This window comes from Mus caroli, chromosome 11 (assembly GCF_900094665.2).
Source record: "Mus caroli chromosome 11, CAROLI_EIJ_v1.1, whole genome shotgun sequence".
NCBI lineage: Eukaryota > Metazoa > Chordata > Mammalia > Rodentia > Muridae > Mus > Mus caroli.
In genome coordinates, this window is record NC_034580.1 from 46,159,947 (window position 1) to 46,187,272 (window position 27,326).

At 41.7% G+C, this 27,326-nt stretch overlaps 2 protein-coding genes across 17 annotated transcripts; one reads left to right on the top strand and one right to left on the bottom strand.

Annotated features, from left to right (window-relative positions):
• On the bottom strand, positions 1 to 8,829 carry LOC110304597. Of its 4 annotated transcripts, none has more exons than XM_021175998.2 (4): positions 8,763 to 8,829; positions 8,331 to 8,644; positions 715 to 1,020; positions 1 to 409 (listed from the first exon to the last, which is right to left on the bottom strand). In XM_021175998.2, the coding sequence occupies exons 2-4, from the start codon at positions 8,353 to 8,355 to the stop codon at positions 150 to 152; spliced, it is 591 nt and encodes a 196-aa protein (XP_021031657.1). In that variant the 5' UTR covers positions 8,356 to 8,644; positions 8,763 to 8,829; the 3' UTR covers positions 1 to 149. The 4 variants fall into 4 exon arrangements, with proteins under 4 accessions (XP_021031657.1, XP_021031659.1, XP_021031660.1 ...); XM_021176000.2 differs by lacking the exon at positions 8,763 to 8,829 and adding an exon at positions 1,514 to 1,601 and having other exon boundaries at positions 8,475 to 8,758; XM_021176001.2 differs by lacking the exon at positions 8,763 to 8,829 and having other exon boundaries at positions 8,565 to 8,758.
• On the top strand, positions 7,450 to 27,278 carry Clk4 (CDC like kinase 4). Of its 13 annotated transcripts, XM_029483480.1 has the most exons (16): positions 8,820 to 8,970; positions 13,449 to 13,609; positions 14,462 to 14,528; positions 15,062 to 15,139; positions 16,887 to 16,945; positions 18,151 to 18,373; positions 19,424 to 19,514; positions 19,907 to 19,973; positions 21,562 to 21,678; positions 21,760 to 21,926; positions 22,119 to 22,213; positions 22,653 to 22,782; positions 24,218 to 24,300; positions 25,860 to 25,939; positions 26,614 to 26,704; positions 26,783 to 27,277. In XM_029483480.1, the coding sequence occupies exons 5-16, from the start codon at positions 16,893 to 16,895 to the stop codon at positions 26,921 to 26,923; spliced, it is 1,338 nt and encodes a 445-aa protein (XP_029339340.1). In that variant the 5' UTR covers positions 8,820 to 8,970; positions 13,449 to 13,609; positions 14,462 to 14,528; positions 15,062 to 15,139; positions 16,887 to 16,892; the 3' UTR covers positions 26,924 to 27,277. The 13 variants fall into 13 exon arrangements, with proteins under 13 accessions (XP_021031652.1, XP_029339340.1, XP_029339341.1 ...); XM_029483481.1 differs by lacking the exon at positions 15,062 to 15,139; XM_021175989.2 differs by lacking the exon at positions 16,887 to 16,945 and having other exon boundaries at positions 8,888 to 8,970.
• Positions 27,279 to 27,326: the final 48 nt, after the last annotated feature.

Below are 27,326 nucleotides of genomic sequence, written 5' to 3' on the forward strand. Positions count from 1 at the left end.
GAGAGTCACTATAAGGACCTTTATTTAACTCCACATTTTTTTCCCTTATGGGGTAGAGAAAGATGCCCACACCCACAAGGTTTCACAGTCCCAGGTTTTACAGAAAATAAACAAAGAAAGGCCACCTGTCTTCACTGAGTATCGGGGTGTTATTCCGCGGTGGGCCATGGTTGCTGGAAGCTAGGGTCTCCTGGGGCAAAGTCAGGAAGTAAGTTTGGAGCTGACATTGAATGGTTGGGGTTCCAGTGCTCCCCTCTTGGAAACAGGGAATCCTCCTGTGACATCATTGGTAGTGCGTTCCCTTGAAGCTGTGCAGAAGGAACAGCAACACCATAATCCCAAGGCTGGTTCCTGGGAGTTTGAGGGTACACGGGAAGTGGAGGGTTACCAGCCCCATCATCAAGAGGACCTGAGAGGAAGAAGAAAGATAATCTTCATAAGCAGGGCGACCTTACTCTCCCTGAATCATGCTAAGTGATGGTCTGTTCTGTGTGTCAGGCTTCACCCTAAACATGCCCAGTTCCCATCCCCTTGGGGTGACAGAAGAATGCAGACAAACATAGAGGACAGACATTTACTTTTGCTATGTGCAATGTAGGCCTGTGGGAATGGGGATTCCCACACTGTGTGCTCTGCTCCACCTCATGAAGGAGAGGTCAGCTGATACTGCTCTCTATAGCATTGGAAAGGGCAATGAATACAAAATAGACTAACCTGGAACATGGCTTCCCTGGGGACTGGAGCCCAGGATCCTGTACAGGGCCTCGGCATAAGGAGAAAACAAGGGTTCAATCCCTGGTCTTTCATTGCAGAGAGTCCTGTGCAGATCTCGCAGGCTCAGCAGTAGGTCGAAACAGCTTTCCCAGCTCTTCTTCAGGCCCTGCTGGTAAAGGCGCCTGCAAAGAGCCCTGGTCTTCTTGTGGATCTTCCTGCCTGGGTGGCCCATTTCCTGTTCAACTACTTCCCACTCCAGCAGGAAGACCCTGATCTCAGAGTCAGTCCATGAGCTTCCGGTAGAACCTGCAAAGGATGGAGGGCTGTGCTGAGTGCCTTTGACGCCTTGTACATGCACATCTGAACTTTTTGTAGGGACCTGTCCCGCACTCTGACAAATTGAAAGTGGCCTCATTTGGTAACCAGGGGATTAATCACGTGCTAGCAAGAGTAGAATTATCATCTACTTTGCTCTTAATAGCATGCAGGACCCTTACTTGCAAGTAAGCTTTGGCATCTTTAGTTGTAGAAAATATATTACAGAGTAAAAGGGGTTGTCACAGGACAAGTGCTACTTGGGGACATTATCCCTGCCTAGACTCAAGCCTCCTCCCTCCAGGGGAGTGCTCACAGCTACGGAGACTTTGGGTTTGTTGTAAAAAGTACAGAAACCTGAGACAACTGAGTTCAAGTCTATCCATACAGCTGTTTACATCTGGGGTCTCTTATAAGCCTGTATGTCTCAGAAAAAACAAATATGATAGAAGATTTTGTTTTTCTCAGAGTTGCCTCTGAATACCTGAGGGCCTTTGTCCTGCCCGCTTCCCACTCCATCCCACATTGGATCCTTCAGTGTTTCTCAAGCTTTCACCTTGGTTTGCTTCTGTCTGTTCAGAATGAATAATGAAAATATTAAAACCGTTTTCATTCAACAAGAATCTGACTCTCGGCTGTGAACAGATTCTGGGAACAGCCTCTTGCAGCATTGCAAAGACAACAGACTCTTCCTTCCTCACCTACAGATGCCGGTTCAGTCTCACCTAAGGGGAAACCTTGGTGGTGAAGTGTAACCAGGGGAAACATCTTTGGATATTGGAGTTGCACCCTGTCGGATTGCAAGTTAAAGACCAAAGCCCCTCTCCTTTGAGAAGACCTCAGCCACTGCCTCCATTTCACTCTCTTCTCAATTACTTTGTTTTCCTAGTGCTAGGAATCCATACTAGCATCCCCTAGAAAGTCCAGCTTTGCTACTTATCAGATGAACCATATGACAAATAAACAGAAAAAGCATAACAAGGGCGCTTGGCACGTGGCTATGCCAGCTCTTTCCCAAGAGATGGAGGCAGGATAAGATGTTCAGGGTCATTTTGGCTATAGAGTGGGATGTGGGCTAGCCTTGGATCTTTGAGATGCTGCCTTAACAAAGGGAAAACCATAGAGGCCAAAAACAAGGAGAGGGGCAACTTCAGTACCTTTTCAAATTGGGGACATGTGCTCATTCATGTTCAAGGTAGTTAACCATGTTTTGCCAAGGTGGACAATGAACACAGTCCCAACACTTTCCATGAGGCTTACTATGAGCATCAAGTGATGTCATGCCAGACATACACTTTGAACTATAAAGTTTCTGAGATGAATTGAAAGACAAATTTCCCAGCAATCCCCCAGAAAGCACAAGCATTGAATCTCTCTTTCCAATTAACCTGCACGTTCTTCCCACAGCCTTCAGTGTGTTCCACAGAGTCTTAGAACTGGGGCTCGCTGTGCTCTGGTGAGTGACACAGGGTCTGGAGTGTGGAGGTAGAGCGGTGTTCACTTCCCTGGACTTCCTCAAGTCTGACAGCCAGGTGCAGACCCAGTTGTTTATAAAGCTCTAGGATGTGACTGAATCAGACCCAGCCTACCTGGATGTGTAGGGTAGATCAGCAAAGGTTAACTAGGACCCATTAATCACATCTCAGGAGGCTGACCCATATTTCTGGAACTCTTAGGTACATAGCAAGGCCCAGTATCAGTTGAAAATATAAAATGCATTAATGAAAACAAGGTCAAGTAATTAAAATTTCTTTTTGTGTTAGGGTCTCGTTACATTGCCCTGGCTGTCCTGAAACTCACTATTTAGACCAAGGTGTCCAGGACATCATACTAATCTACAGGCCTCTGGTTTCTTGTCCCAAGTTCTGGGCTTAAAAGTATTTGCCATCAACCTGGTCAATTTGATAATTTGACACATTTGCTAAGTATTTTAGTTTCATCTAAACTTTGAAAACCTGAAACATACAAAATGTCTTTAGTCCATTATTTTGTAACTAAGAATCATCTCTAAGATTGTAGCTAAGCCATAATAATTGCGGAAGTGGTGTCTGGCAACATCTTCACTAAGAAGCATAAAGATCAAAACGTGGAGTCTGGGAATCCCAGGAAAGTACAGCCTGTGGGGAAGGCAGGTGTGGTGGAGCAGTGGGTCCTCCTGTGAGAGAGGCCACCCTGGATCTGCTAACTCTGGGCCTGGCACTGAGCCCTGCTGTCTTTCATTTCATCTCAGTTCTATTGACGGCCTGAATGCCTGTATCCTGAACCCTTCCCTGCTCTTCAAAAGCACTCAGTTGCTCCTCCTAGCAGGTATGATGGGAATGTCTTGTCACTGTGTTCACTTTAACACAAAGGAAACTGAGGGACAGCATGAGCTGAACAGAGGTCCATGTCTTTAATTTTCAAGGGTAGAAAAAAACAATCCCTCATTCTGTTCCTTGTTAGGTTTTCTTGGTTTGAGTTTGTTGGGAAATATCTTACATAACCCAGGCTATCCTGTAACCCACTCTGTAGACAGAGATGACCACCAACTTCTGCCCTTCCTGTTTTGATCTCCCAGTTGCTGGGGTTACAGCCAGGAGTCACGCACTCATATGTGATCCTGCGGAGGAAAAAAGCCACTGGTCATATGGAGCAGCAAGGTTGGCACTCTCTAAGCAACTTTAATATGGATTTTAAGCCCTGAGACAGGAGAAAGTCAATTAGGAAGACCGAGTGTTAACTCCTCAAAGGATAGAGGCATCTTTTCTTCTCTTCTCTGTTCTTTGCATTCCTTTGGAGACCCACGCTCTTACTTTATGATACTAAGCAATTGTGTGGCCTGCGTTGTAGTCCAACTGTGAACAAGTCGTACTGGTGAGGTCCCTGAGTCCTAAAGTTTCAAAATGAATCTCCTGGCCCAGCTATTTATCCATCTTTTTCTTCTTTGTGTCTTTTTATGTTCCTTTAAACTACCCTGTCTTTTCACTTTGAGAACAGGACCACTGAACCAACTAAGCAGAGCACATATGAGCCCATGTTTCTAAAGCAGAAAGTGTGAGCCTACATGGTTCTGCATCAGGTCCTCTGTATATATTTGTGGCTCTTAGCTTGATGTTTTTGCATTACTCCTAACTCTGGGAGCTGATGTGTCTTTTACTCATTTGCCTGCTCTTGGGACTCCTTTCCTCCTCTTGGGTTGCCTTGTCCAACCTTGTCTTTAGTTTTGTTTGTCTGCCTGGTTTACATGGTTAGTAACAAGGCTCATTGAAGTCTGTCCTTTTCTAAAGAACCAAGGAGACTCTATTGAGGGGAGAGTCTGTGGGAGTGGGAGGGAACTGAGTAGAGTGGAGGGAGGGAGTAAACCATGTTCAGGATTTATTGTATAAGAGAATCTATTTTTAATTTAAAAAATTATTACTTTGTCCAGCAGTCCCTGCCCACCCTTTTTCCCTTCTTTCTTTCATGACCCAGGTTCTCAGCTATGTTGGCAATCCCTCTACCAGTTGAGCTACATCGTCATTTGGCATCTTTTTAATCATCAGCACAGGGAACACTGATCTGAGCTATTCCTTGGTTTAAGCTGAACAACTGAGATCTTTAGTCAATCTGAATAGGAAGCATCTGTAGATCAGAATTGAAGTAGTTCTTGTTTTACAGATGAAGTCAAGAGTTAGTTCCCTAATTCATGTCCTACTGAGTGAAAACAGTTTTAATAGTTTTAATGCTTTATTTGTTTATTTATTTTATTAAACAACAGCAGGTTAAGTTGGAGATTGAGATCTAAACAGCTGTGGTGATGTCAGAACTGTACTCGGTAGTCTGGGATCTCTGTCTAGTCTCACATCTATAGGTTCAGAGGCTGTGAAAGACTCAGAGGGAGGGAGGCTGGATGTCATCCCCACTTCAGGACCGTTCTCTTAGACAACCACAAAATCCTGTCTTTTCTTTTCTCTGCTCTTCTTCCTTCAGAGACACATACTCTCTGGCTAGTCAGAATCCCAGGGCTTCCTAGAGAGGCTTAGTAATCCTTCCAAGGTGAGTAAGGCCAGGTCTGGCTGGTCAGGTGCAGGAAGGGTCCATGAGGAGTGCTCAGATGTGTGTGATGTAAAAATGCTCTCAATTCATTCCTCTGTTCTTCCCAGGTCTTTCCATTAGTCATGGGGTGGCTGAGAAATTAGGGCCTTCATGCAGAGTGGGATGTAGTTAAACAGGAAGTAGATCTCCCAGGTAGGGAGAGGCCCAGGAAGTCCAGAGCTGTTACCCAGAGGCTCTATCAGGTGGGCCTGAGGAAGAGCTAAAGAAGTTGTTTCCACCTGCTGTTAAGCCTGTAGGATCTGAACTAGACTTCTTGAAGCCAATGAAAAAGACTAAGGAGTAAACCTTTGTCTTGCTCTTATGCAGAGGCACTGCCCAGGATCTTTAGTACAGATGGAAAGATGGTGGACTCCCTGTTTTTTCTCTCCTATACTCACCTTTCAAATCCTCTCTGTCAAGGGGTATGCTGGCTCCTAGAAAGTGATAGAGCCTTCTACTGGTTCCTTCTATGCAAGGCTGGAAGGATTTTCCCACTCTGCAGACTCTCCTTGTCTCCCCATTTCTTATTTGTTCAGTACCAATATCATGGTCCATACTGCTGCATTTTATCATGTTATGAACCCTAAGATTGTGAACTGTTTCTAATGGTGGTGTGACTCAGCCTTTGATCCTAGAGCATTCTATTTACAATAAACAAGTAGTTGGGGTGTGGCTCAGCCCTAGCACACACCATTAATCCAAGAGCTAAATAAAGTCAACCATGGGTCAAGAGGCAGAGCAAGTAATCAGCTGAATGGAGTGAACAGAAGTAAACAGAAAGGAGGGTCTTTGAGTTGAAGGGCATTTGGCATGGTGTAGAGAAGGAGAAAGGGCCTTCTCCTGAGACATTGGCAGTTTTTTTCCTTCTGGGACATCGGTGGAATAGGAAGGCCAAATGAATGGATTCTCTGCCTCTCTGAGCTAGCAGGCTTTCACAAGGGCATCTGGCTCCTGAGTCTTCATTTGGTGAGTTAAAGGGCTAGATTTTTTTTTTTAAAACAACACCCGAGGGGTCATGCATGCTAGGCAAGCATTTTACCAACGGAGAGAAAGACAATACATTTTAAATACTGAGAAAATGCAGTAAGTAGAATTGGGAAGCCAATGTGTTGTTTTGTGAGATGGGGTCACTTGTAGTCCTGGCTGCCTTAGAACTTACTGTGTAGCTTAGAATGACCTTCTCATGATCCTCTGCCTTCCACCTCTCAACATGCTGGCGTCACAGCTCTATGCTACTGATCTTGGTGTCTGGGATTTATTTATTTAGTGAAACTTAGTCGGTGCCACCAATTTTATTCAAGGGACCTTTTATTGAGGGACCCAGAAGATGGCTCAGTGAGTAAGGACCTTTTCTACCAACACTATCAATCTTAGTTTGATCCTCAGGACCCACATTGGAGATGGAGAGAACTGACTTCAGTATGTCTTTCTCTGACCTCCAAATGTGTGCCATAGCATGGATTCACTGACCATCCACTCCACAGTCTCTAGATAGATTCAATTACATTTTTAAATTTAGATTTTAGTTAAATTAATGTAGAAACATAGTGACTAGTAATGTGTGATGGCAGTTCCATTCTAATGGGTGGGGGTGGGGGGTTATCTAAGGATCCACTATTAGAAGGAATTCAACCTTCTCTATAAACTTTTGGGCATGACCTAGTCAAAGTTTTGGTAAATGGTTTCTCTCTTGCAGTTTCCAGAACCAATATCCTGACGAATCCTGAAGGCTGACCAAGTGCCTGTGGCTAGTATTTCCAGAGGGTACATGCATCTGTGATCTGACCCTGGATCTGAGACCCGTTCATTGATGGGTCAGACCTAATAGCTCACACCAGTGATGCCAGCAATTCGGAAGCTGTAACAGGGGGATTTCTACAAGTTCCAGGCAAGCTTAGACTAAATAATAAGTTCCAGATTGTCCCTGTGTATACAAAGACGATCAAAAAGGAGAGGGGAAAAAAGAAGAAAGAGTAGTGGGGAAGGAGAGAAGAGAGACCCTTATAAGTAATTAAAGGAGCAGTGCAGGGCACTTCCTGTATTCCCTGAATAGTATGAATTCAGTTGCTTCCTACCCACTCCATATGCCCTGCAGAGTGCACTGGGAATTGGGATACTTTCAACATTGTTTGACTGAATCTTTGTTACTCCTGTGCTGTTTGACTTTCTCCTCAGAAGTGTTAGGAACCCTGGGGGAAACTGGGATATTGTCCATCTTGGGCAGTATGGGATGCCTGAGAGATCCATTGTGACTCATTCATGGTGTGGCCTTTAATCAACTTTGCTAAATGTGAAGGGATTCATTGTTTCATAATGGGAGCTTCAGAGACAAATCACCTTGAAAAGAGCCTTTTCAAGACAGACCCTTTTGGTCTTGCCAAAAGATGGACTCCGAACACTTTTCTCTAACTGACTAAGAAAAATGTAAGTTGTTGTTTACTTTGTTGCATGAATGGAGGCAGTAAGTATGACAATGAAACCGTAAGCTAGCAAGGTTTGAATGGTATTTTCAGGAGTTGAATTTGTCATTAAAGCAAGGAGCTAAGAATCACCTCTTAGAGTTGTCTAGATTACTAAGACTGTCTATAAAGTGATCGGCATAGAGTATTTCATTAATCTGGTTATGACAGCTCATATTTATGCTCCAAGCTCTTGGAGGAAGGAGATAAGAGATAGGACGACCAGAAGTTGTTCAACCCTCCTGGGTTAGACAGTAATTATGGTGTTGGATTCTCAGCAGTTTTGTTTTTTGAGTTTAGATCTCATGTAGCTCAGATTGGCCTTGAACTTGCTATATGGCCCAGGATGACCTAGAATTCCTGATCCTCCTGTTTCTAAATCCTAAGTGCTGGGATTACAGGTCTGCACCACAAAAGCCCAGTTCTCTGAAATTAAGAATTTGTTATGTCGCCAGACAGTGGTAGCGCACTCCTTTAATCCCAGCACTTGGGAGGCAAGAGGCAGGTGGGTTTCTGAGTTCAAGGACAGCCTGGTCTACTGAATGAGTTCCAGGACAGCCAGGGCTACACAGAGAAACTCTGTCTCGAAAAAAAACCAAAAAGTCTTCTGACCACAAATGCCCGTTTGTTGAGTAACTGTAATAGAAAATCATGAGGCTGCCATGGCTGTAGCCGGAAGAATACTGTCAGAAGTCTTAGGACAAACCTTCCCATTCCTTTCGATTTGCTGGCTGAGAAGGCGAGGAGGAAGAGAGAGAGGAAGGCAAAGAGAAAGAGAAGGGTAAGCACCTGCTACGCTTGTTTTTAGAGGCATATTCAGGTAAACTTCTCCAAATCCAGTTTAGAGCGGAAGCGCCAGGTGACAGCCATATCCTGGTCACTGAGCTGCCCTAGCTGGGAGCATTCGGGGACTCTGCGCTCTGGTGGCTCTACCTGGAGCTGAGGTTGAGGGGCGACTGGCAGGTGGAGTGCGATGAGCTTCCCACTTTAAGCTGATGGGAAAAGGTCAGAGGTTGGCCCTACCCAGCGTGGCCACGCCCAGCAAAACTCTTCTTCGAGAGCCCGACGCGCGCCGCAGACTTAAGGCGGTCTTCCAGGTTCACCTAAGAACAGAAAGAACCTCAGCCTGACAAGCGGACAGAACCTCGTCCTACCCGCGCTTCCAGCGCTGCGCAGCCGCAGTGTGGCTGATCAAGCCCCGCCGTCCCTGACGTCACAGACCTCTCGCCCCCTCGCACGATCTGTGGGCGGGCACGAGGCTCCGTGACGCATGCGCGCTGGCTCGGCGTAGGTGGCGCTGGAGCCACCTGAGGAGGTTGTAGGGTGACGGCGCGGACGCCATCTTGTTGGTGTCTGTCGCAGCGGCTGGAGAGGAACGACGGCGGTTTGGCGACATTTCTCGGCCAAAAGGCCGCTTGCTTTTGCGGAGGTGAGGTGGGCAGTGTCTCGCGGAGCTAGGTGTCTGAGGAGAGAGTGGGCTTTGGGCGTCAGCACCCGGAGGATGCGTCCGCGGGGCTGGCGGGGTGCCCCTCGGCCGGCGGCGACAACACCCGAGCTGCCGCGGTTTCGCCGCTCGAGTCAAGGCCCGCAGGCCCCGGGTTCGCCCGACGGTGCGGCCCGGCAGCTTGGGCCTCGCTCACCTCTTGTCAAGGCCTCGGCCGTCCGTCGCAGGAACCAGCGGGGAGACCCTTGGCGGGACGCATCCCCGGTGCTAGTGCCGTCCGGAGTCAAAGTCACCCCGACCCCCTACTCATCCCTGTCGGCGGCCTCGGCCGTTTGCATAACCGGAGCCTTTTCCAAAGTCCGCTATTCGCCCTAATTGTTCAGCTCTAAGGGCCCTGGCCAGCTGCCCGGGGGAGGTAGGGCAGGCGCTGCGGCGAGCCAGGCGGCTGGAGTTCACTTCCAGCTTCGAGGATCACACTTGGGAAGGAAGGTTCGTCCTTCATGTCAGGCGGTCACCCCACCCCAAACGCCCCCCCGCCCCCCTAGACCTGGGTCGCTCCGATTGCCCAGGAATTATGTAGGCCAGGCTGGACTCGAACTCCGGAGATTCTCCTGCCTCTGCCTCCTGAGTGATGGGATTAGAGAGTTGAGTGATGGGATTAGAGAGCGAACATCGCATTTACATTGTGACAGCTCTGTTGCTCAAGTAGCCAACCCTTTAAACCAGTGAACCGATTGTCACCTGGTCTAATGTTAAAGCTGCAGATATTTGGCCTAACTTTGAACACGCACCCGAGGGCCTCTTGTTCCCCCACATAAATGGGAGACCGAAACTTTTAAAACGTGGTGGAGAATACTATTTCTAGTATGAGCGTATACATATAGGTTCCATTGTATCTTTTATTGAAAGGATACAGAGGATTGTAGCATGATTTTAAGTATTAGAGATAGTGTAATATTTTGAGGTAGCTTTTCATTCCTGTGTTCTCATGAAGGAACTTTAATCTCATGAGCTCAGAAATCTTTTACTTTGCCTCCTAAGTAAATATTTCTTTGTTGGTTGTTTGAAACAAGGTCTCACTGTGCAGACCAGGCTGTCCTTGAAGTCTCTCAGAACTCCCACCTGCCTCTGCCTCTAGGGTGGCATGTGTCCCCACACCTGCCTAAAAACAAAGTATTTCCGAACTCCGCCAGAGATCAGAGGAGGGATGGGGAATGTTCGTCGGGGCCTATTGGGACTAGGACCCACTAATAGGTGGGTTTGCATATTAGTCACTTGAGAAGTTGAGATTTGACCTGTCAGAGGTGAACTGGCTGTAGCAGTGTGAAGTGGAGGGGGAGGGGATAACTTGAAGCAAGCACCCAAGACTTGTGAAACCCTAATGGCCAGTCACAATGATGAGTCATTGGAAGCTGTACACTGGGCTGCTGTGTTTTGAGAGTGCTTAGCCTGTAGCCCCGTGGCTTGGGATTCAGAATTCAATTCCCTCCCCCCACCCCCACCAAAGAGAAAAAAAAAAAGCCTTAATCAAACTAAAACCTTAAATACAGTTTTGATAATAGAAGAATGTGTCAGCAGAACTCCAGTGGAAATAGGAAGATGAGTGTTTCTCTAAAGAAAGCTTGAGTTTGGGCTTTTGTCTCAAGCAAGTTTGCAGTGTTGTCTGTTTTACTTTGCCATATTAAAATGACTATATCAAAAGGAATGCTTGGCTTACTAACTTTTTTTTTTTTTTACCAAGGTACCTATCTAGAATTTAGGATTTGTGTGTGTGTGTGTGGGGGGGGGTTTAATCCATGCTTTCTCATTTTTGACTGAGCAAGAGAAGCCACATTATCAGGAAGATGCCTGGCAGGCACAGAATTAGAAGAACGAATATGGCTTACTGAATATTTGAACAGGGGGTATATAGGTTGGTGGTAGAGTCTCGCCTAGCAATTAGAAACCTCCTCTCCCCTCATTACGTCCTCAGTAATCAGGAAATAATAATAGTATCACACCCTGATGTTGTGATGCACACCCTTTCTGAGGAACACTTTGGAAGAGAACTGAAACTGCTTTCTTTGCAAGCCTGGGGTTTAATAGATTTGTTGGCTTATTTTTCAGCCATTTAGGCAAGCTGAAGGTGGTCAACTAAATTGGTTTTGTTCCATTTGGGCCTTATTCAGGTTCTTTTTTCTTTTTTCCCTCCCAAACCATTAAACTCTGCTTAGCAGAGTTCAAAATTAAAGATTTAGCTATGGAACTGGAGACACTGCTCTTGTAAAGGACCTTAAGGCTTTAGGGCATCCTATGCCCTCTTGTGGTATCCAGGGGCAACTGCACTCGTGTAGATCATCCCCACCCTGCCCCACCCTACCCCATTCCCATTAAAAATAAATTTAATCTTTTTAAAAAATTGACTTAGGGGAACAAAGTGGTTAAATGGGTAATGCTGCACACCTTTGATCTCTGAGACCCACATGATGAAAGGAGAGAATTAACACTGGCGTGCAACAGTCACAGACCTGTAAAAGGATAAATGTTAGATACTGAGCCTGGGAGAGATCCACAGGAGGTTGGAGATGAAGTCTGGGAATTGTTTTTTTTTTTTAATTTTTAATATTTTTTATTACGTATTTTCCTCAATTACATTTCCAATGCTATCCCAAAAGTCCCCCATACTCCCCCTCCTTCCCTACCCACCCATTCCCATTCTTTTGGCCCTGGCGTTCCCCTGTACTGGGGCATATAAAGTTTGCAAGTTCAATGGGCCTCTTTCCAGTGATGGCCGACTAGGCCATCTTTCGATACATATGCAGCTAGAGACAAGAGCTCCGGGGTACTGGTTAGTTCATCATGTTGTTCCCCCTATAGGGTTGCATATCCCTTTAACTCCTTGGGTACTTTCTCTAGCTTCTCCATTGGGAGCCCTGTGATCCATCCAATAGCTGACTGTGAGCATCCACTTTTGTGTTTGCTAGGCCCCGGCATAGTCTCACAAGAGACAGCTATATCTGGGTCCTATCAGCAAAATCTTGCTAGTATATGCAATGGTGTCAGCGTTTGGAAGCTGATTATGGGATGGATCCCTGGATATGGCAGTCTCTAGATGGTCCATCCTTTCATCACAGCTCCAAACTTTGTCTGTGGAAGTCTGGGAATTGTTACCATTATCTGATGTCACTGGCCATGTCTCAGTTTAAGGATCGGACTAATTCTGGCATTTAGAGAAAGGAACTCTACAGAGTTTGGGGGGGGGGGGATCTCATTAATGAAAGGCTCTTTACCTTTAAATCAGTTACTTGTTTGCTTCTCTCACTTATGATTATTTGTATTAAACTTTGCCAGGCTGAAGGATGTTTATGATACTGTTGGGATAGACTATCGCTAACTATAGTTGTAGGTGTTATTCTTATATTCAGATCTGGCCAGGAGATGGTGGTGCACACCTTTGATTTCCATCACTCTAGAAGCAGAGGAAGGTGAATCTTTGAGTTTGAGGCCAACCTAGTTTACAGAGCTAGTGCCAGACCTATACCAAGAAACTTCCTGTCTCAAAGGAAAAAAAAAAAAATCTGTGTGCATTCATTTCAGTCTTGATTTTTAACCAAATTGAGAGACCAAGAATGTAGCTCAGTTGGTAGAATTACTAACATTATAAGTGACCTAATTTTAAAAATCAGCATAAATAGAAGGAAACAAAAAATATTTTGTGTTAGGAGTGTATATATACATTCTGTCCCATGTGCATGCCAGAGGTCAAAATGGGATATCTCCATGGGTCTCCACATTTTTCAGGCAAGGACTTTCATTGAACCTGGAGCTTGCCAATTAAGCTAGACTGGGCTGGCCAGTGAGTTTTAGGGATCCATATGCCCCGCCCTAGCCCCAGGTCTGGAGTTAGAGGTCTGTGCTATGATGCCTGCCTTTTTATGTGGGTGTGAGTGATCTGAACTCAGGTCCTCATTGCTTGCATAGCAAGCACATTACTGAGTAATCTGTCCAGCCCTTGAGCAATTTTAATTGACCCTTTAGAAAAATGTAAAGAATAGCCGGGTACATTGACAAATGCCATTAATACCAGCACTTGGGTGGTAGAGGCAGGCAGGTTTCTGAGTTTGAGGCCAGCCTTGTTTACAGAGTTGGTTCCAAGACAGTCAGGTCTAACTGAAAATCCTTGTCTCAAAAAACAAAAAATGAGTGTTTCTGAAGGCAAGCACTAAGTTGAGAATTTGTCCTTGTACTATGTAGTGAAAGAAAACATATCAAAGTCTCCATGCTGTCAGTCATTTAGTACTAGGGTCAGTTCCATTCAGCATCACCTCACATAGGAGTGGTATTGTGTTCTAAGCTTTGGGAAATGCTAAGAGCCTACGTGACCCTGTGTGTGAGGTATTCCTATTTAAGCAATGGTAATACATAGTTATATGACCATCTTTAGCTTCCCACTCACCCTCACTCCCCCCTCTTCTCATTAACAGATGCGGCATTCCAAACGAACTCACTGTCCTGATTGGGATAGCAGAGAAAGCTGGGGCCATGAAAGCTACAGTGGAAGTCACAAACGCAAGAGAAGGTCTCACAGCAGCACTCAGGAGAACAGGCACTGTAAACCACATCATCAGTTTAAAGACTCGGATTGGTAAATGACTTGCATTTTAAGTTTCAGCAAGTTGTCATTTGCTTATATAGCTTTTATCAGATTTGGAATTCAGACATATTTACTCCTGCAAAAAATACAAAAGTTAAGAGAATATCATAGGCTAGTTCCTATACTGCCTAGACTAAAGCTATGAATTTAATAGTTTGTTCTAAGTCTGTCTGGGATTGATAGGAGACAGTAGCTCAGCAAGTGACTAAAACTAAGGGCTCTGAGGATGTAGCTCAGTGCTAGAACACTTGTTACCCAATATATGTGAGGTCCCAAAATCCTTAGAAACCCTTCCATCAAAAAGGGGGAAGGAAGTCAAAAGATTATATTCAAGAACATATACAAAGTTGAATAATAATGATACTCAATGAGTAGTTTTAGCTGTCCATAGGAAGATGGCATATATATTTGGGTGTGCAAGAAGTGTTTCCCAATTGAGATGTCATAGAAAGTGGTTGATCCAGATGAGAAAAGCTACCTGAAATGCTATCTGAGACCATTAAAGTGCTTTGAGGATTAGCCATTCATGTTACATCTACAGATTATATTAATAGAACACCAATATGTCTGAGAGTTTTAGAAACGCGCTTTATATTTTGAGAATTGTTTCTACAGGCATTCTCTGGTAATTTAGGATAGAGCCTCAGTAAAAATTTGTGATAGTATGTCTTATTATAATTATGATATAAAATTTGGAGGTAATATGTTTATATAGAATTGAAAGAATCTTAAAGTTCTAAATATAAAGAAAGGCTAGGTGAGTAGTTTCTTTCACTCTGCCTTCCATTAATTTCCCTTTCTCATTTGTTTTGTTGGTTCTATGTTTTCTCCTTGTTTGTACAGATGTTCCATTGGGGCTGTTTACCAGATTGCTTTCTAAATTAGCCAGCTGGGGTTACTTTAAAAAACAGTATGTAATTTTTTTTCCTTCTCCATGCTAAACAGAGTTGTCTGCCAAAGAGCTTGTTTGTAGTTCTTGTAAACTAATCATGTTTTATCAAACAGTTATGTAAGGGGTGCTGGATAAGGTTATGGCAAGATTCAGTAACCAGACCTTATTAATGAACACTGTACAAATTGTACCCCATTATTAATGAGTATAGGATACTCTTTAGGGCTTACCTTCTTACAACTAATTATACATAGTGCTAGAGTATATATTATATATGTGAAAAAGTTGACTTGAGTGATTTTGTATTCATAATAATTATAAAAACCAGTCAGTCCAATTAATCACTAAGCCAGGACTACCGTCTTTGACATTGACATCAAACAAATTTGGTGATTATTATTCATCATAATCCAGACTATTTGTTAATTGTAAATATCTTTTAGAAAGCCAAAAGTTTTATGAATATTTTAATAAATGGCTTGGCAGTTGAGGCAGCAGCAGTGTGGAAAGTGTTGCGCGGCTTGACTGGATTATTTCTGTCTGTTCCTAAGGGGTCTTTGTGTACAAATCTTTGCCTGTGGCTATTTCCTGAGAGTAGATTCTAAGAAGAGGCATTTTCAAGTTAAAGGGTATGAAGTTTTACAAGGTTCTTGCTGCATATTCTCATTTCTTGTTCTAGAAAGCTTATAACATGCTCCTTGGTGCTGTCTCTAGTTTTGTCTGTTTTAAATGGTTTTCTTAACCTGAATTTCTAAATTTATAGTGAATTTGTTAAGATTTTCTGAAGAATTTTTATGTCAGTTGTTTTCTACTAAAGTATATTTCTTTCTGATTTATAAGATGTTTTTATTATGTATTATTGTAACCCTTTGTCATATGTATTATAAAACATTTTCTCCTGATTTGTCTTTTGGCAGTAGCCTTTGATTTGGTCTCCCTTTCAGCAGGTTTAATCTATTCTGCCTCAAATACCAGGAAGACCAATGTAGATGTAAATTTTATATATATATAAATGCCATATATATATGCCAAATCCTTAAATATCTCCCTGTAACACAGTACCAAGTTTTAAACCTTTGGTAAACTTTATATGATTAGAAACCACCTAGGAGGTATGCAGAGTTAGATTTAGAACTCAGTATGACCTGGGTCTTCATTTGTAAACTCTATATTCAGTATTAGTGCAAATAGTCCATCCTTTAAAAACACCTTTAGTGTAGTTGCACAGGGCTTCTAGTGACATCTACTCCTGGGTGACAATAGGTTCTTGATGCAATCATCTACTTGCTGTCTGCAGAGTAGATACATGCATTTGAAGCCTCTGGCTGGCGGTGCTGTCTGTATAAGTGTAACATGGCACTATGCTGCTCTGGAATTTCTTCTGCTTTCCACTTTGTCCAAATCCTGGCTTTCCTTTAAGATGCTTATCTGCTTCCATCTTTGTCGTGACCTCTTCCTTAATAATCTTAAGCAAATTGAATTTTTTGCCTTCCCCGAGTTCATTTGCACCTTTTCAACATTTTTCGCATTTGTCTATTTTGATTTTCTTTTTTTTCTTTTCTTGTGTGTGTGTGTGAAATCTTAAATTGTTTCTTTGTTGTCAGAGACTTTGTCTTACATGATTTTATTTTGTCTTCCACAGGACGGAAATAAAAAAAGCCAATTCACTTAACAGTTGCTGGGCATTTAGTGGATATTTTTAAAAAGTCAGATCTGTTTATTCTGTCTACCATGTCCACAGCTTGTATAGTTCTGTAGTCTTTAATCTCTAAACTTTAGTCTTTGGTTGTCATAATTGGATAATTGGAAAGGTCCTTCTCATACTAGCTTTGCTCACAATAGTATCACCACCCCACCTTTTTTTTTTTTTTTTTTTTTTTGGTAGATTGTTTTGGATTGTCAGCAGGGCCAGTTTCATGTTGTATTCCAGTTAAAGATTATTATTAGTCTAGTTTTTTTTATGATAGACTTTGGATTTGGTGGGTGTGGGATACCTTATAAAATTAAATAGGATGCCTGTAGAATTATGACTAGCTTCTTGTTTTTCATCTAGATCTCTGCTTCAGACCAACTGTCTCAGGCCTAGAGTTTAATCCTAATAGCCTCACTGTTTCTCCAGAAGTTAAGGAGAACTTGAGAATGATGCTAGGCAATAAGAAGGCCCAGCCTAAAATAGATGCCAGTCTTGTTGGGTTGTAGTCCTAGGGATGTTTCTATTTCTGCTTAAACGAGAACCTGGGAAAGAAAATGACAGCATATTCTGGGGAGTGTAAAGGGGTTGGCGGGGGCAGCTGCAGCAACATCTGTCACTCCATTGCTTGTCAGGATTATTTAGATGATTTGTCTGACTGGGCAGGTGTCCCCTCTCTCCCCCAGTGCTCCATGTGCATCCCTCTTGAAGCTTCGCACTCTGTTGAAGAGGACACTCATCCCAGGTAGAGGGGGGATGGGAAACTGGGCCGAATGAATCCGTCCTTTTCTTTCCATCAGATCAGGACACTCACCTGGGATCCATTGACTTCCTGAGGTCCATGACCGTCATGAAGTTCTTGCCAAGTTTTGTTTATGCATTTGTATGTTTCTCGGGGGAAAAGGGCTCTACAACTTCCATCAGGTTCTCAAAGGAGTCTGTAGATGTACTGGGGCACTAGAAAATGCTGTTTGCTGTTTCTTGGATGTTTTTTAAGCAAGAGTCACAGGAAATTAGGCAGGTAGAATGGGAGGGATGCCCACAGTCCTGGACCCTTTCTTGTGTGGAAGGTCTGTTCCCATGTGTTTGGCACACTAGGCAAGCCTCAGAAGTTCTGGTCTCTGTTTCTTAAACAAGAATAACAAAAAGCTTAGACATAGAAAAGAGGAGATAGAATAGGTGACATAGGGCAGTAGTAGCAGTTTGAAAATATCTTAGTTTCTGCCACTAATAAGCTCTGCAACAATGCTGTGTCATTTAGGGATCTTAATTGAGTTTTAGTAAATGGAAGGGCTGAAGGACATTTAAAGCTTCTCATATCTGTGATACACGTTCTGCAGGAAGTCGTGGTCAGGGATATTTACAATGCTCTTAATTTAAGGAAAGGAATCTTCTTTTCCCTTCTCTAAATGTGTGGCTCTGAGAGAGGAAAAGGAAGCCAGTTTCAGACGCCTGTGTTGTATGATCCATCAGTGCATTTCAGAATAGGTTTGCAAGTTTGGTCTTGACTTTTTAGATGGTAAAGGAACATTCAATCATAAGCATATTGTAATTGAAGCTTTGTTCCTTGGTATGAAATGGTTGACAGCAATTTTCTAATGTGTGGGTGTTTTGTTTTTTGTTTTTTTGTTTTGAGATGGTTTCATGTGACCCAGGCTGGCTCCAAACTTGTAGTGTACTTCAGGATGGCCTTGAATTCTTGATCCTACTGCCCTTACCTTCCAAGTGCTGGGATTAAAGGCATGCCTGGCTATAGCAATTTAATATGGACCTATTTGGTTAAAAATTATTTCTTAAGCTTTCCTAGATACATATAAATTTCATCTCATTGATTTGAATTTTTCCTTTTATTGAGATAGCTGTTTAAACCAAGAATTCTTGAAAGTTTTGTTTGAACCACATTATTCCAGAATGAAGAGAATAATTTGAAATCCTTTAATGTGTTCGCAGTCACTATTTAGAAGCAAGATGCTTGAATGAGAGAGATTATCGGGACCGGAGATACATTGATGAATACAGAAATGACTACTGCGAAGGATATGTTCCAAGACATTACCATAGAGACGTTGAAAGCACTTACCGGATCCATTGCAGTAAATCCTCAGTCAGAAGCAGGAGAAGCAGCCCTAAGAGAAAGCGTAATAGACCCTGTGCAAGTCATCAGTCGCATTCGGTATGAGTGGCTTGTTTTTATTTGGAATGGATTGATTGTAAAGCTCTGAAAGAGTGATAAGTTTCTAAGTTTCTTAATGCAATTTGGATATGCTGTAATTCATGTTACTGGAGTCCTTAAAGGAAGTGTATACATTCTCATAATTGACCACCTGTGTGTTAGTTAGTCTTCATTTTGCCCACACACTCATTCTGCAAAACAGATCATGCATGAGTTCGTTGGTTTTAATAATAAGAACATCTTATTTTGTGGTTGTATAGTATATTAAAAATGAGGCACCCATTTTTTTTCTTCTTTGAATGTAAAGATTTTTTTATTTTGCAAGAAACTGCCTTACTGGTAGTCGGAAATAACTCAGGCAAGTCGCCTTGCTGGGGTGTTGAGCCATTGCTGACTCCTGTGTGGTCTAGCTCCTCGGACAGCACATCATTGTCTGCGTTAATTTCCTGAAGTTGTGAACCTGGGTGCTGAGGGGAAAATGTACTGAGAAAGCTAGACATCTTTTATTTGTAAATTTTGAGTTACCATGTCCCTCCCCCAAGTTTTTTTTCTATAGAACTAGCAGTTACTAGATGGACGACTGAAATTAGTCTGTACTTCCCCTTCTTACTATGATGATGCCACTTTTAAATGTTGCTAAAAGAGAACAATTTCAACTAATCTTGACATTTCCCTGACTAACTAGACAACTCAACTCACAGCATATGGTTATAGCAGAAATTAGTAAATCATGACAATGCATTCTTTAAACTTCAGACTTCAATTAAATCAGTATTTTAAAGAGACAATTGTGTTGTTTTTTTCTATTGCCACTTTAAGTATCTTATCTGAAAATCTGTTCCTTGCCATGTTTTTCTTCTGTAACATAAACTGTGCCCTGTGAATTTCTGGGGACTGAATTTGAAATTGCTCCTGCCAACTGTTCGTGGCCTGGTGCTTATCTGAATGCCTGAATATCTCCCCGCTGAATGAATTGCGTATTCTGCCCTGAATTCACTCTGATATATTGATTGGCTGGACGATCTTGGTGCTGCCCACTTGCCGTTCCAGAAGAGCCACCGAAGGAAAAGATCCAGGAGTATAGAGGATGATGAGGAGGGTCACCTGATCTGTCAAAGTGGAGACGTTCTAAGAGCAAGATGTATAGAATATTTTTCAACACTTTTTAAACTTTGCAGACAGAATAATCTTTTAAAGAATAGTTTGTCAGCGGGGGGCTAAAGACTCTCATTGCTTTTTTGTTTTGTTTTTTGTGGGTTTGTTTGTTCTTTTGTATTTCTTCTTTTCTGTAGAATTTAAATATTTCTATTCTTAAAATTCCAAAATAATCAGTGGAGTTTGAGATTAGAGCAAGACAGATAGCTCTATCTAATTGCTTTGTAGCAGCTGAAATACAATAACTTGAGCGATGAAACCTTAGTTATGCTTTGCTAAAGATCATTTGGAAATATGCCACACTTAAGCATTCATTGTTTGAACAACTGGGTAAGTGTGCTTAGGTACTTAGACCTCTCTTTCTCTCCCTTACTTTAGATGAAATCGTGGACACTTTAGGTGAAGGAGCCTTTGGCAAAGTTGTAGAGTGCATTGATCACGGCATGTAAGTTTGCTTTTTCTGTTTTGAACATTCTGCTCTATTTTACAATGTATTTTAAGTGCTTGCTACAAGTTTTCTTGAGACGTATTCAACAGAATTTCTGAAACTCAATTTAATGTATGTGCTATGAGTATTAATTTTGTTGTAAATGGTGGCAGTTTCTCTCAGGTAGAGGTTATTTTGTAATTAAAGTAATGCTCAAGCAGGTTCTGTAGCATTCAGCTGCTTTTGGATTGCAGCATCAATAAAATACATCTAAATTTACATGCTAGTGCCTTTCCTGAACTACAGATTCTATAAGACCTACAGAATAAAGTCTGTATTCTCTGGTAATACAACCTACCTCATTGCACCATGTCTCATCAGAACCTCTGCTCTGTGGTTTTACACTTTTTGTAAGTGAACTTAAAAACTGAATTGAAACTACACATTTCTGAAATGACATCTAGTTGTTTTCATCAGAAATAGTTGGAAAGGATATCATTTGTTAGCTTACTGTATATCAGTAGTTTTGGACATAAAGTTTGTCTTTAAATGTATTTGGTGATTTTTAATATCATAGCTCCTTGATCTGTTATCCACAAAATGTTTGAATTCACACTTGGAAATATGGTTTTACCCCCATATTTGGAAATGTTTTATTGTTGAGCTTAGTGCTACACCACCTGCCTAGCATGTGCAAGGTGCTGTTTCAATCCTTAGCCACAAAAACATTTTAGCCCTAAATTTACTTTTATACCATTTTCCATGATTTTTCTCAAAATACTGAGTTTATACTTTTTAGGAGTATCCTTGGAAATGTCCCAACCCAAACCCTGCTGTCCTCGATGTAGCTATTTCTCCATACTTGGATAAAGCGAGCTTGTAAACAAACAATTGGGAGAGCTTCATAACTTGTAGGTGGTGTCTTTACCCAGCTGTTTGATTCCTTTCACAGCTTGACAGGCTCACACCAATCTTTCAGGACCCATTCTGTATTGTTATGTAAATTGCTACTTTATTGAGTGAATATTTGGAGCTTCATCTCTTTTGTGAGACTGTCTTAATGTCCTCATCTGTCTTTGTCATTGAACTGAGGCATAGAGGAGTAAGTTCAATTGTTTAGTCCTAGCTCCTGTCCTTGTCTGTAGCACAGAGTAGGTCCAACCTAGTATATGAACAAATGCTTTGAACAGCAGCATACTCTTGATTCTTAGCATGCACGCATTCAAACTCAAGTGTATGTGTTCCACTTTTAAATGTTTTGTATAAAATCTAGATAAATTTTTAGAAACAAATGTTAAAATTTCTAAATATTTCATGGATGGTTGCTTTGTTTTGGAAAGATGATCTGGAACCTAATATTATGGGCTCTGAAAGACTTAGAGCAATTATCTGGGAAACTTGATTACTATTGTATTGTATTTTAGGAGGCTGAGGTAGGACTTTCACAACTTCAGTGTCAGTCTGGGCTACATAATGAGTTTAAGCAGAGCCTGAGCCACATATAGTGAAATCTTGTCTCAAAACCAAAAAAGAATGCTTTTCATGGGGTATGCAGTTTCATCCACCACTTGTATTTCTAGCATCATCATCATCTTTTGTTTTCAAGGGATGGCTTACATGTAGCAGTGAAAATTGTAAAAAATGTAGGCCGTTACCGGGAGGCAGCTCGTTCTGAAATCCAAGTATTGGAGCACTTGAACAGCACTGACCCCAACAGTGTCTTGTAAGTACACATTGAACCACAAGCTGTCAACTGTGAGCTGCTCACTTCTGTGCACTCAATTATTATTTTCATCTCTTTTAGCCGATGCGTCCAGATGCTAGAATGGTTTGATCATCATGGTCATGTTTGTATTGTGTTTGAGCTGCTGGGACTTAGTACCTATGATTTTATTAAAGAAAATAGTTTTCTGCCATTTCAAATTGATCACATCAGGCAAATGGCTTATCAGATCTGCCAATCTATAAATTGTAAGTATTCATGAACACACAGTATATTTTATTGTCCCTATTTTATTGTCTTTATTTTCAGCACATGACCACTTGCAGGTTACAGGTAAAGCTGACATCCCTTTAACCGTCATTTCCACTTCTCATCCCTTTTCACTCGCCTGGCACCAATTAATAAGTGGGACTAATGATGGTTTTCTGTTTCCATTGTAGTTTTACATCATAATAAATTAACACACACGGACCTAAAACCTGAAAATATTTTATTTGTGAAGTCTGACTATGTCGTCAAATACAATTCTAAAATGGTAAGTTAAAGACTTGTTTTAATTTTGTCTTTAAAATTAATTTAGCTTGCCGGGCGTGGTGGCGCACGCCTTTAATCCCAGCACTCGGGAGGCAGAGGCAGGCGGATTTCTGAGTTCGAGGCCAGCCTGGTCTACAAAGTGAGTTCCAGGACAGCCAGGGCTACACAGAGAAACCCTGTCTCGAAAACCAAAAAAAATAAAATAAAATAAAATAAAATAAAATTAATTTAGCTTGGGGATCCTTGAATGAGGAATTTTGCTTCTGAGCTTGTGTATATTCTGATGTTCATCCACAAATGGAATATGAATAGGATATGTGTATCCCAGTTGGGGGGAAGGAGGGTGGAGAAGGGAGGGTTCATTTGCAAGCCTTTTGAGTAGTGCTATTGAATGTTTTATGTCTTTATTGAGTTTCATCTTTATTCAATTGTGTCTCTAGAAACGAGATGAGCGCACATTGAAAAACACAGATATCAAAGTTGTTGATTTTGGAAGTGCAACATACGACGACGAACATCATAGTACTTTGGTGTCCACAAGGCACTACAGGGCTCCAGAGGTGATTTTGGGTTAGTAGTCAGCAGACTTCTTATCCTTTTAATTGTTGAAGGTCATGGTTAACTAAAATGATGTTAGGAGGATACAGAGAAGAGTTTTGCGTGTTTCTCCTGTATGACCATGTTTGTGAAAGATATTCTGAGTGCTGGTGATATGTGATTCTTAGCTGATTATAACATGGTGGGTGTGCTCGGTGAGAGTATCACAGTCTCATGATGGGGAGGTTATGTTGCCATCTGTTTTCGCTCCACTGCCAAGGTAAGGCTCTGGTACACATGGCCAAGGGCTTGGTTGGCTAACCTAGACATGAAATAGACACGGAGCAGGAAGAAAGGAACTTTTAAGCAAGAGAGTCTCTGTGTTAGCCATGGTGGGAGAAGGCTGGAAGTGAAAGGTAGAATTTTTGAACTCAGGGAACATGTGTTATACCTCAAAACTTAGAAGTCACTGGTAGGATTGGTGGCTTGGAAACAAGACAGATCGGGTGCTATTATTGATTGAAGTTGGAGTCACTGGAAAAGGAATCTGGAGACTGGGGGAATAGAATACTATTTGTGTGGGTGAAGTTCCCTAGGATGAAGGCAGATTAGAAAGGAAGATGTAGTTGATGAAGTTGAATGCCACAGTTGCTTTAGACATCAGGTAATGGTGGGAAAGGGTGAGAAAAGTGAGATGAGGTTCCAGAGTATCAGTAGTAGTTCACTCTGGAGAGATGGCTCAGCGGTTAAGAGCACTCACTGACTGCTCTTCCAGAGGTCCTGAGTTCAGTTCCCAGCAACCACATGACGGCTCACAACCATCTGTAATGGGATCCAACACCCTCTTCTAGTGTGTCTGAAGATAGTGACAGTGTACTGAGTACTCACATACATACATACATACATACATACATACATACACACACACACATACAAGAAAGAGAGAGAGGAAGAAAGAAAGAAAGAAAAGAGGAAAGAAAGGGAAGGAAGGAAGAAAAGAAAGAAAGGGAAGGAAGGAAAGGAAGGAAGAAAAGGAAGGAAGGAAGGAAGAAAAGGAAAGAAAAGAAAGAGGTAGTTTGCTGAGGAATGAATGGGGTGAAGGGCTGCAGTTGACCTCCTGAGGAAAAGTATATTGAGGTGTAGTGATTGAAGAAGAAAACTTTTATCTAAGCCCAAGCTCCACTGCTACAGATGGAAATGTATTTGCTATATAAGTTTTCCAATGATGAGCATTGTAGAATGAACAAAAGTGACTAAATCAGGGCCAGCACCAGCCTATAAATCTGCCACTTAAAAGACTGAAGAAATGCCATTTTCTAGACCAGCCTGAGCTACGCGCACTAAAGTTGTAAAATCCTGAGGTTGCTGATGTGGTCTCTGAGATACACTATGAAGAGTACCTGCATGTAGGGAAGGGTCAGCAGTTTAAAGCTGTTGGCTGTAACATGCCTGTGTTTGTTTTGAACAGCTCTAGGTTGGTCTCAGCCTTGTGATGTTTGGAGCATAGGCTGCATTCTTATTGAGTACTACCTTGGGTTCACAGTCTTTCAGGTATGCATCTAATACATTTTATTTGATGGTCTTTAATGAATTTTATGTTAAACATGCTGTAGTTAGCATCCATATTGAATATTTGCCATAGAATAATCATTGAAATTAATACATAAATATACTTCTAAAACCACAGTTGATTGAATTTCTACTACTAGTGAGGTTGTAACTTGTTTCAAATGTGTATGATATCTTTTAACGTAGAACTCATGTAGAGTTCATATTATGTGTCCTAGTTTGTTTTTGTTTTTGTTTTTTAATTAAACTTAATTTATATTGTTTAGTATGGCTAGTTACATAGCTCTGGCTATGTTAACCTTGTTTCTAAAAACATATACTAATAAAGCATAAAAATGTAGGACAGGCTAGGCATGGTGACACATGCTGATAATTCTATCACTCAGGAGGCTGAAACAGGTAGATCGAGATTGTGAGCCTCAACTATATAGTGAAATTAAGGCTGGTCTTGACTACAAGGGGAGTCTCTCACAAAGCAGACTCTGCTCTCTAGAACAGAGATTGGCAAAAGGTGTGCTCTTGTGGATGGACTCCCTGTTGACTGTTAAAGAGAAAGGGTCTTTTGCCAGCAGTTCACGCTAAAAGGTTTTTGGCCTGGCCCTTCCTTCAGAGAAAAGTTGGCCAGCTTTACTCTAGAGCCACCTTCTCACCTGTGTGTACAGCCGCTGCTTTTCCAGCTTAGCCTGCCCCAGCTCTGTGCTGCACTAGTTTTAAGAGTAAGGTCGGGGCTGGAGATATGGCTCAGCAGTTAAGAGTACTGACTGCTCTTCCAAAAATCAACCCCAACCCCAAAGTTCAAATCCCATCAACCACATGGTGGCTCACAGCCATCTGTAATGAGATCTGATGCCCTCTTCTTGTGTGCCTGAAGAGAGCTACAGTGTACTTATATATAATAAATAAATAGACCTAAAAGGAGAAACAAATTTAAAAAGAAAAAAAAAAGAGTAAGTCCTTGACTTGGGTGTGCTGTCAGCTTTACTTACTTGTAAGCTATGTGTCTTAATCTCCTTATGGTCACACTTCTAACAAAGCTCAGAGCTGAGGTGGGAACTGTGGGGCTGGCTGTATTACCTGGGATTAATGTAGTAAGTGATCTAGTTAAATAAATAGCTCATGAAATAGAAATTGTTTTATTTTATGTTAGATACTTCTCATGTTGATTACCATATAGACCTCCCCAGTTTATCTTAGACTGTATAGTGTTTGCACCAGACAAAACAGCTCTTTCAATGTCGTTCATCTTTGAGGAATTTATTATGTAAATTGTGTAGCTGGCTAGTCTGGTCTTTTTGTTGTTATTAATGATGTTTATTTATTGGGGGTGGGTGCACACATGTGGAAGACAACTTGTAGAAATTGGTTCTTTCACCATGGGAGTCCCAGATTAGATTGCTGATCTTGGCAGCAAGGCCTTTTACCCATTGAGCCATCTCTATCCTTAGTCTAGTCTTTTTATATCAGCCCATATTTTCTTTTTTTTTATGTGCATGTAAGGAAGGTAAAGAATGCTAAATTCCTTTTTCCTGAATGTTTTTTAGACTCACGATAGTAAAGAGCATCTGGCAATGATGGAGCGGATCTTAGGACCCATCCCAGCACATATGATCCAGAAGACAAGGTGGGCCTCAGATGCATGCAGGGCCTTTGCTTAGACTATAATAGCATAATGCTTATTCTAAGGACTACAGAGTTTGAAGAAAAAAGAAATTCTGTACAAGTGATAACTTGTAGCTATTAAATGTCATTTTCAGAAAATAATTCAGTATTTTAATTTGTGCTCTTGTGGAGAGGGGGGCTTTATTTTAATACTCAGGTTAACTTTTATGCAAATGTTTCTCTAAGTTAGTAAAAACCAATACATATGAGAGCCCATTCTTACTGGAGTCTGTCAGTCTTGTTTAAATTTCCTGTTGTTGTAAGCCAGCTCTGTGCCCTTGAACGGGGTACTGTAGTGTTTCCTAGCTCATCTGGGAAGCTGTTAAAGATTCCTTCCCCATTCCAGATTTGGTGAGATAGAATTCACAACCAGGAGTCATCCCTTTTAAAGTGAGCATTTCTTATTTGCGAATAACATAGTTGAGATAACTAAAGTTCACCAGAGTAGATGAAAAAAAGAAGATACTATGTAAAGTATCATGTATATTGCTGCTGATATTTTTTAAATTTCATACTAAATGTCTGCATTTTGTGAAAGATTTGTTTCTGTCTTGTCCCCACCAGGGCTTGGGGACAAGGTAATGATGTAGAACTTTAGTTATTTTTATTAATTTCAACTTTTTTTTTCTCTTGTAGGAAGCGCAAGTATTTCCACCATAACCAGCTAGATTGGGACGAGCATAGTTCAGCTGGGAGATATGTTAGGAGACGCTGCAAGCCGTTAAAGGTAAAGAAAAAAAGATAAATGATTAAGTAACATCTTCAGTCATGTCTTCACTTAACAAGGCCATCCCCTCACCCCTAGGAATTTATGCTGTGTCACGACGAAGAGCACGAGAAGCTGTTTGACCTGGTTCGAAGAATGTTGGAGTATGACCCAGCGAGAAGGATCACCTTGGATGAAGCGTTGCAGCACCCTTTCTTTGACTTATTAAAAAGGAAATGAGTGGGAGTCAGGGGTCTTCTGTGTACTTCTCTAGGAGCAGTTACTTCCAGACTGTGTCAGTCAACTAAACATTCTAATATTTTTGTAAACATTAAATTATTTTGTACAGTTAAGTGTAAATACTGTATGTTTTGTATCAATAGCATAACTACCTTGTTAAGTATGGTGTTGATAATGAATGCAATATAAGAGTTACAATGAATTTTCCTTTGGATGTTAATTGCCGCTTTAAAGGCTTTTAGAATGCCCTTTGTGTCCAGTGATAAACGTGATTGGTCTCGTCTTTTGTACATGAGGGTTGACTCTGAAGTGATTTTTTTTTTTTCCTCAAGTAAAAGGAAATCTTGACCACTTTGTGATTGAGTATTCTTTATACACCTTAGATGTAGAACTTTTCATGACA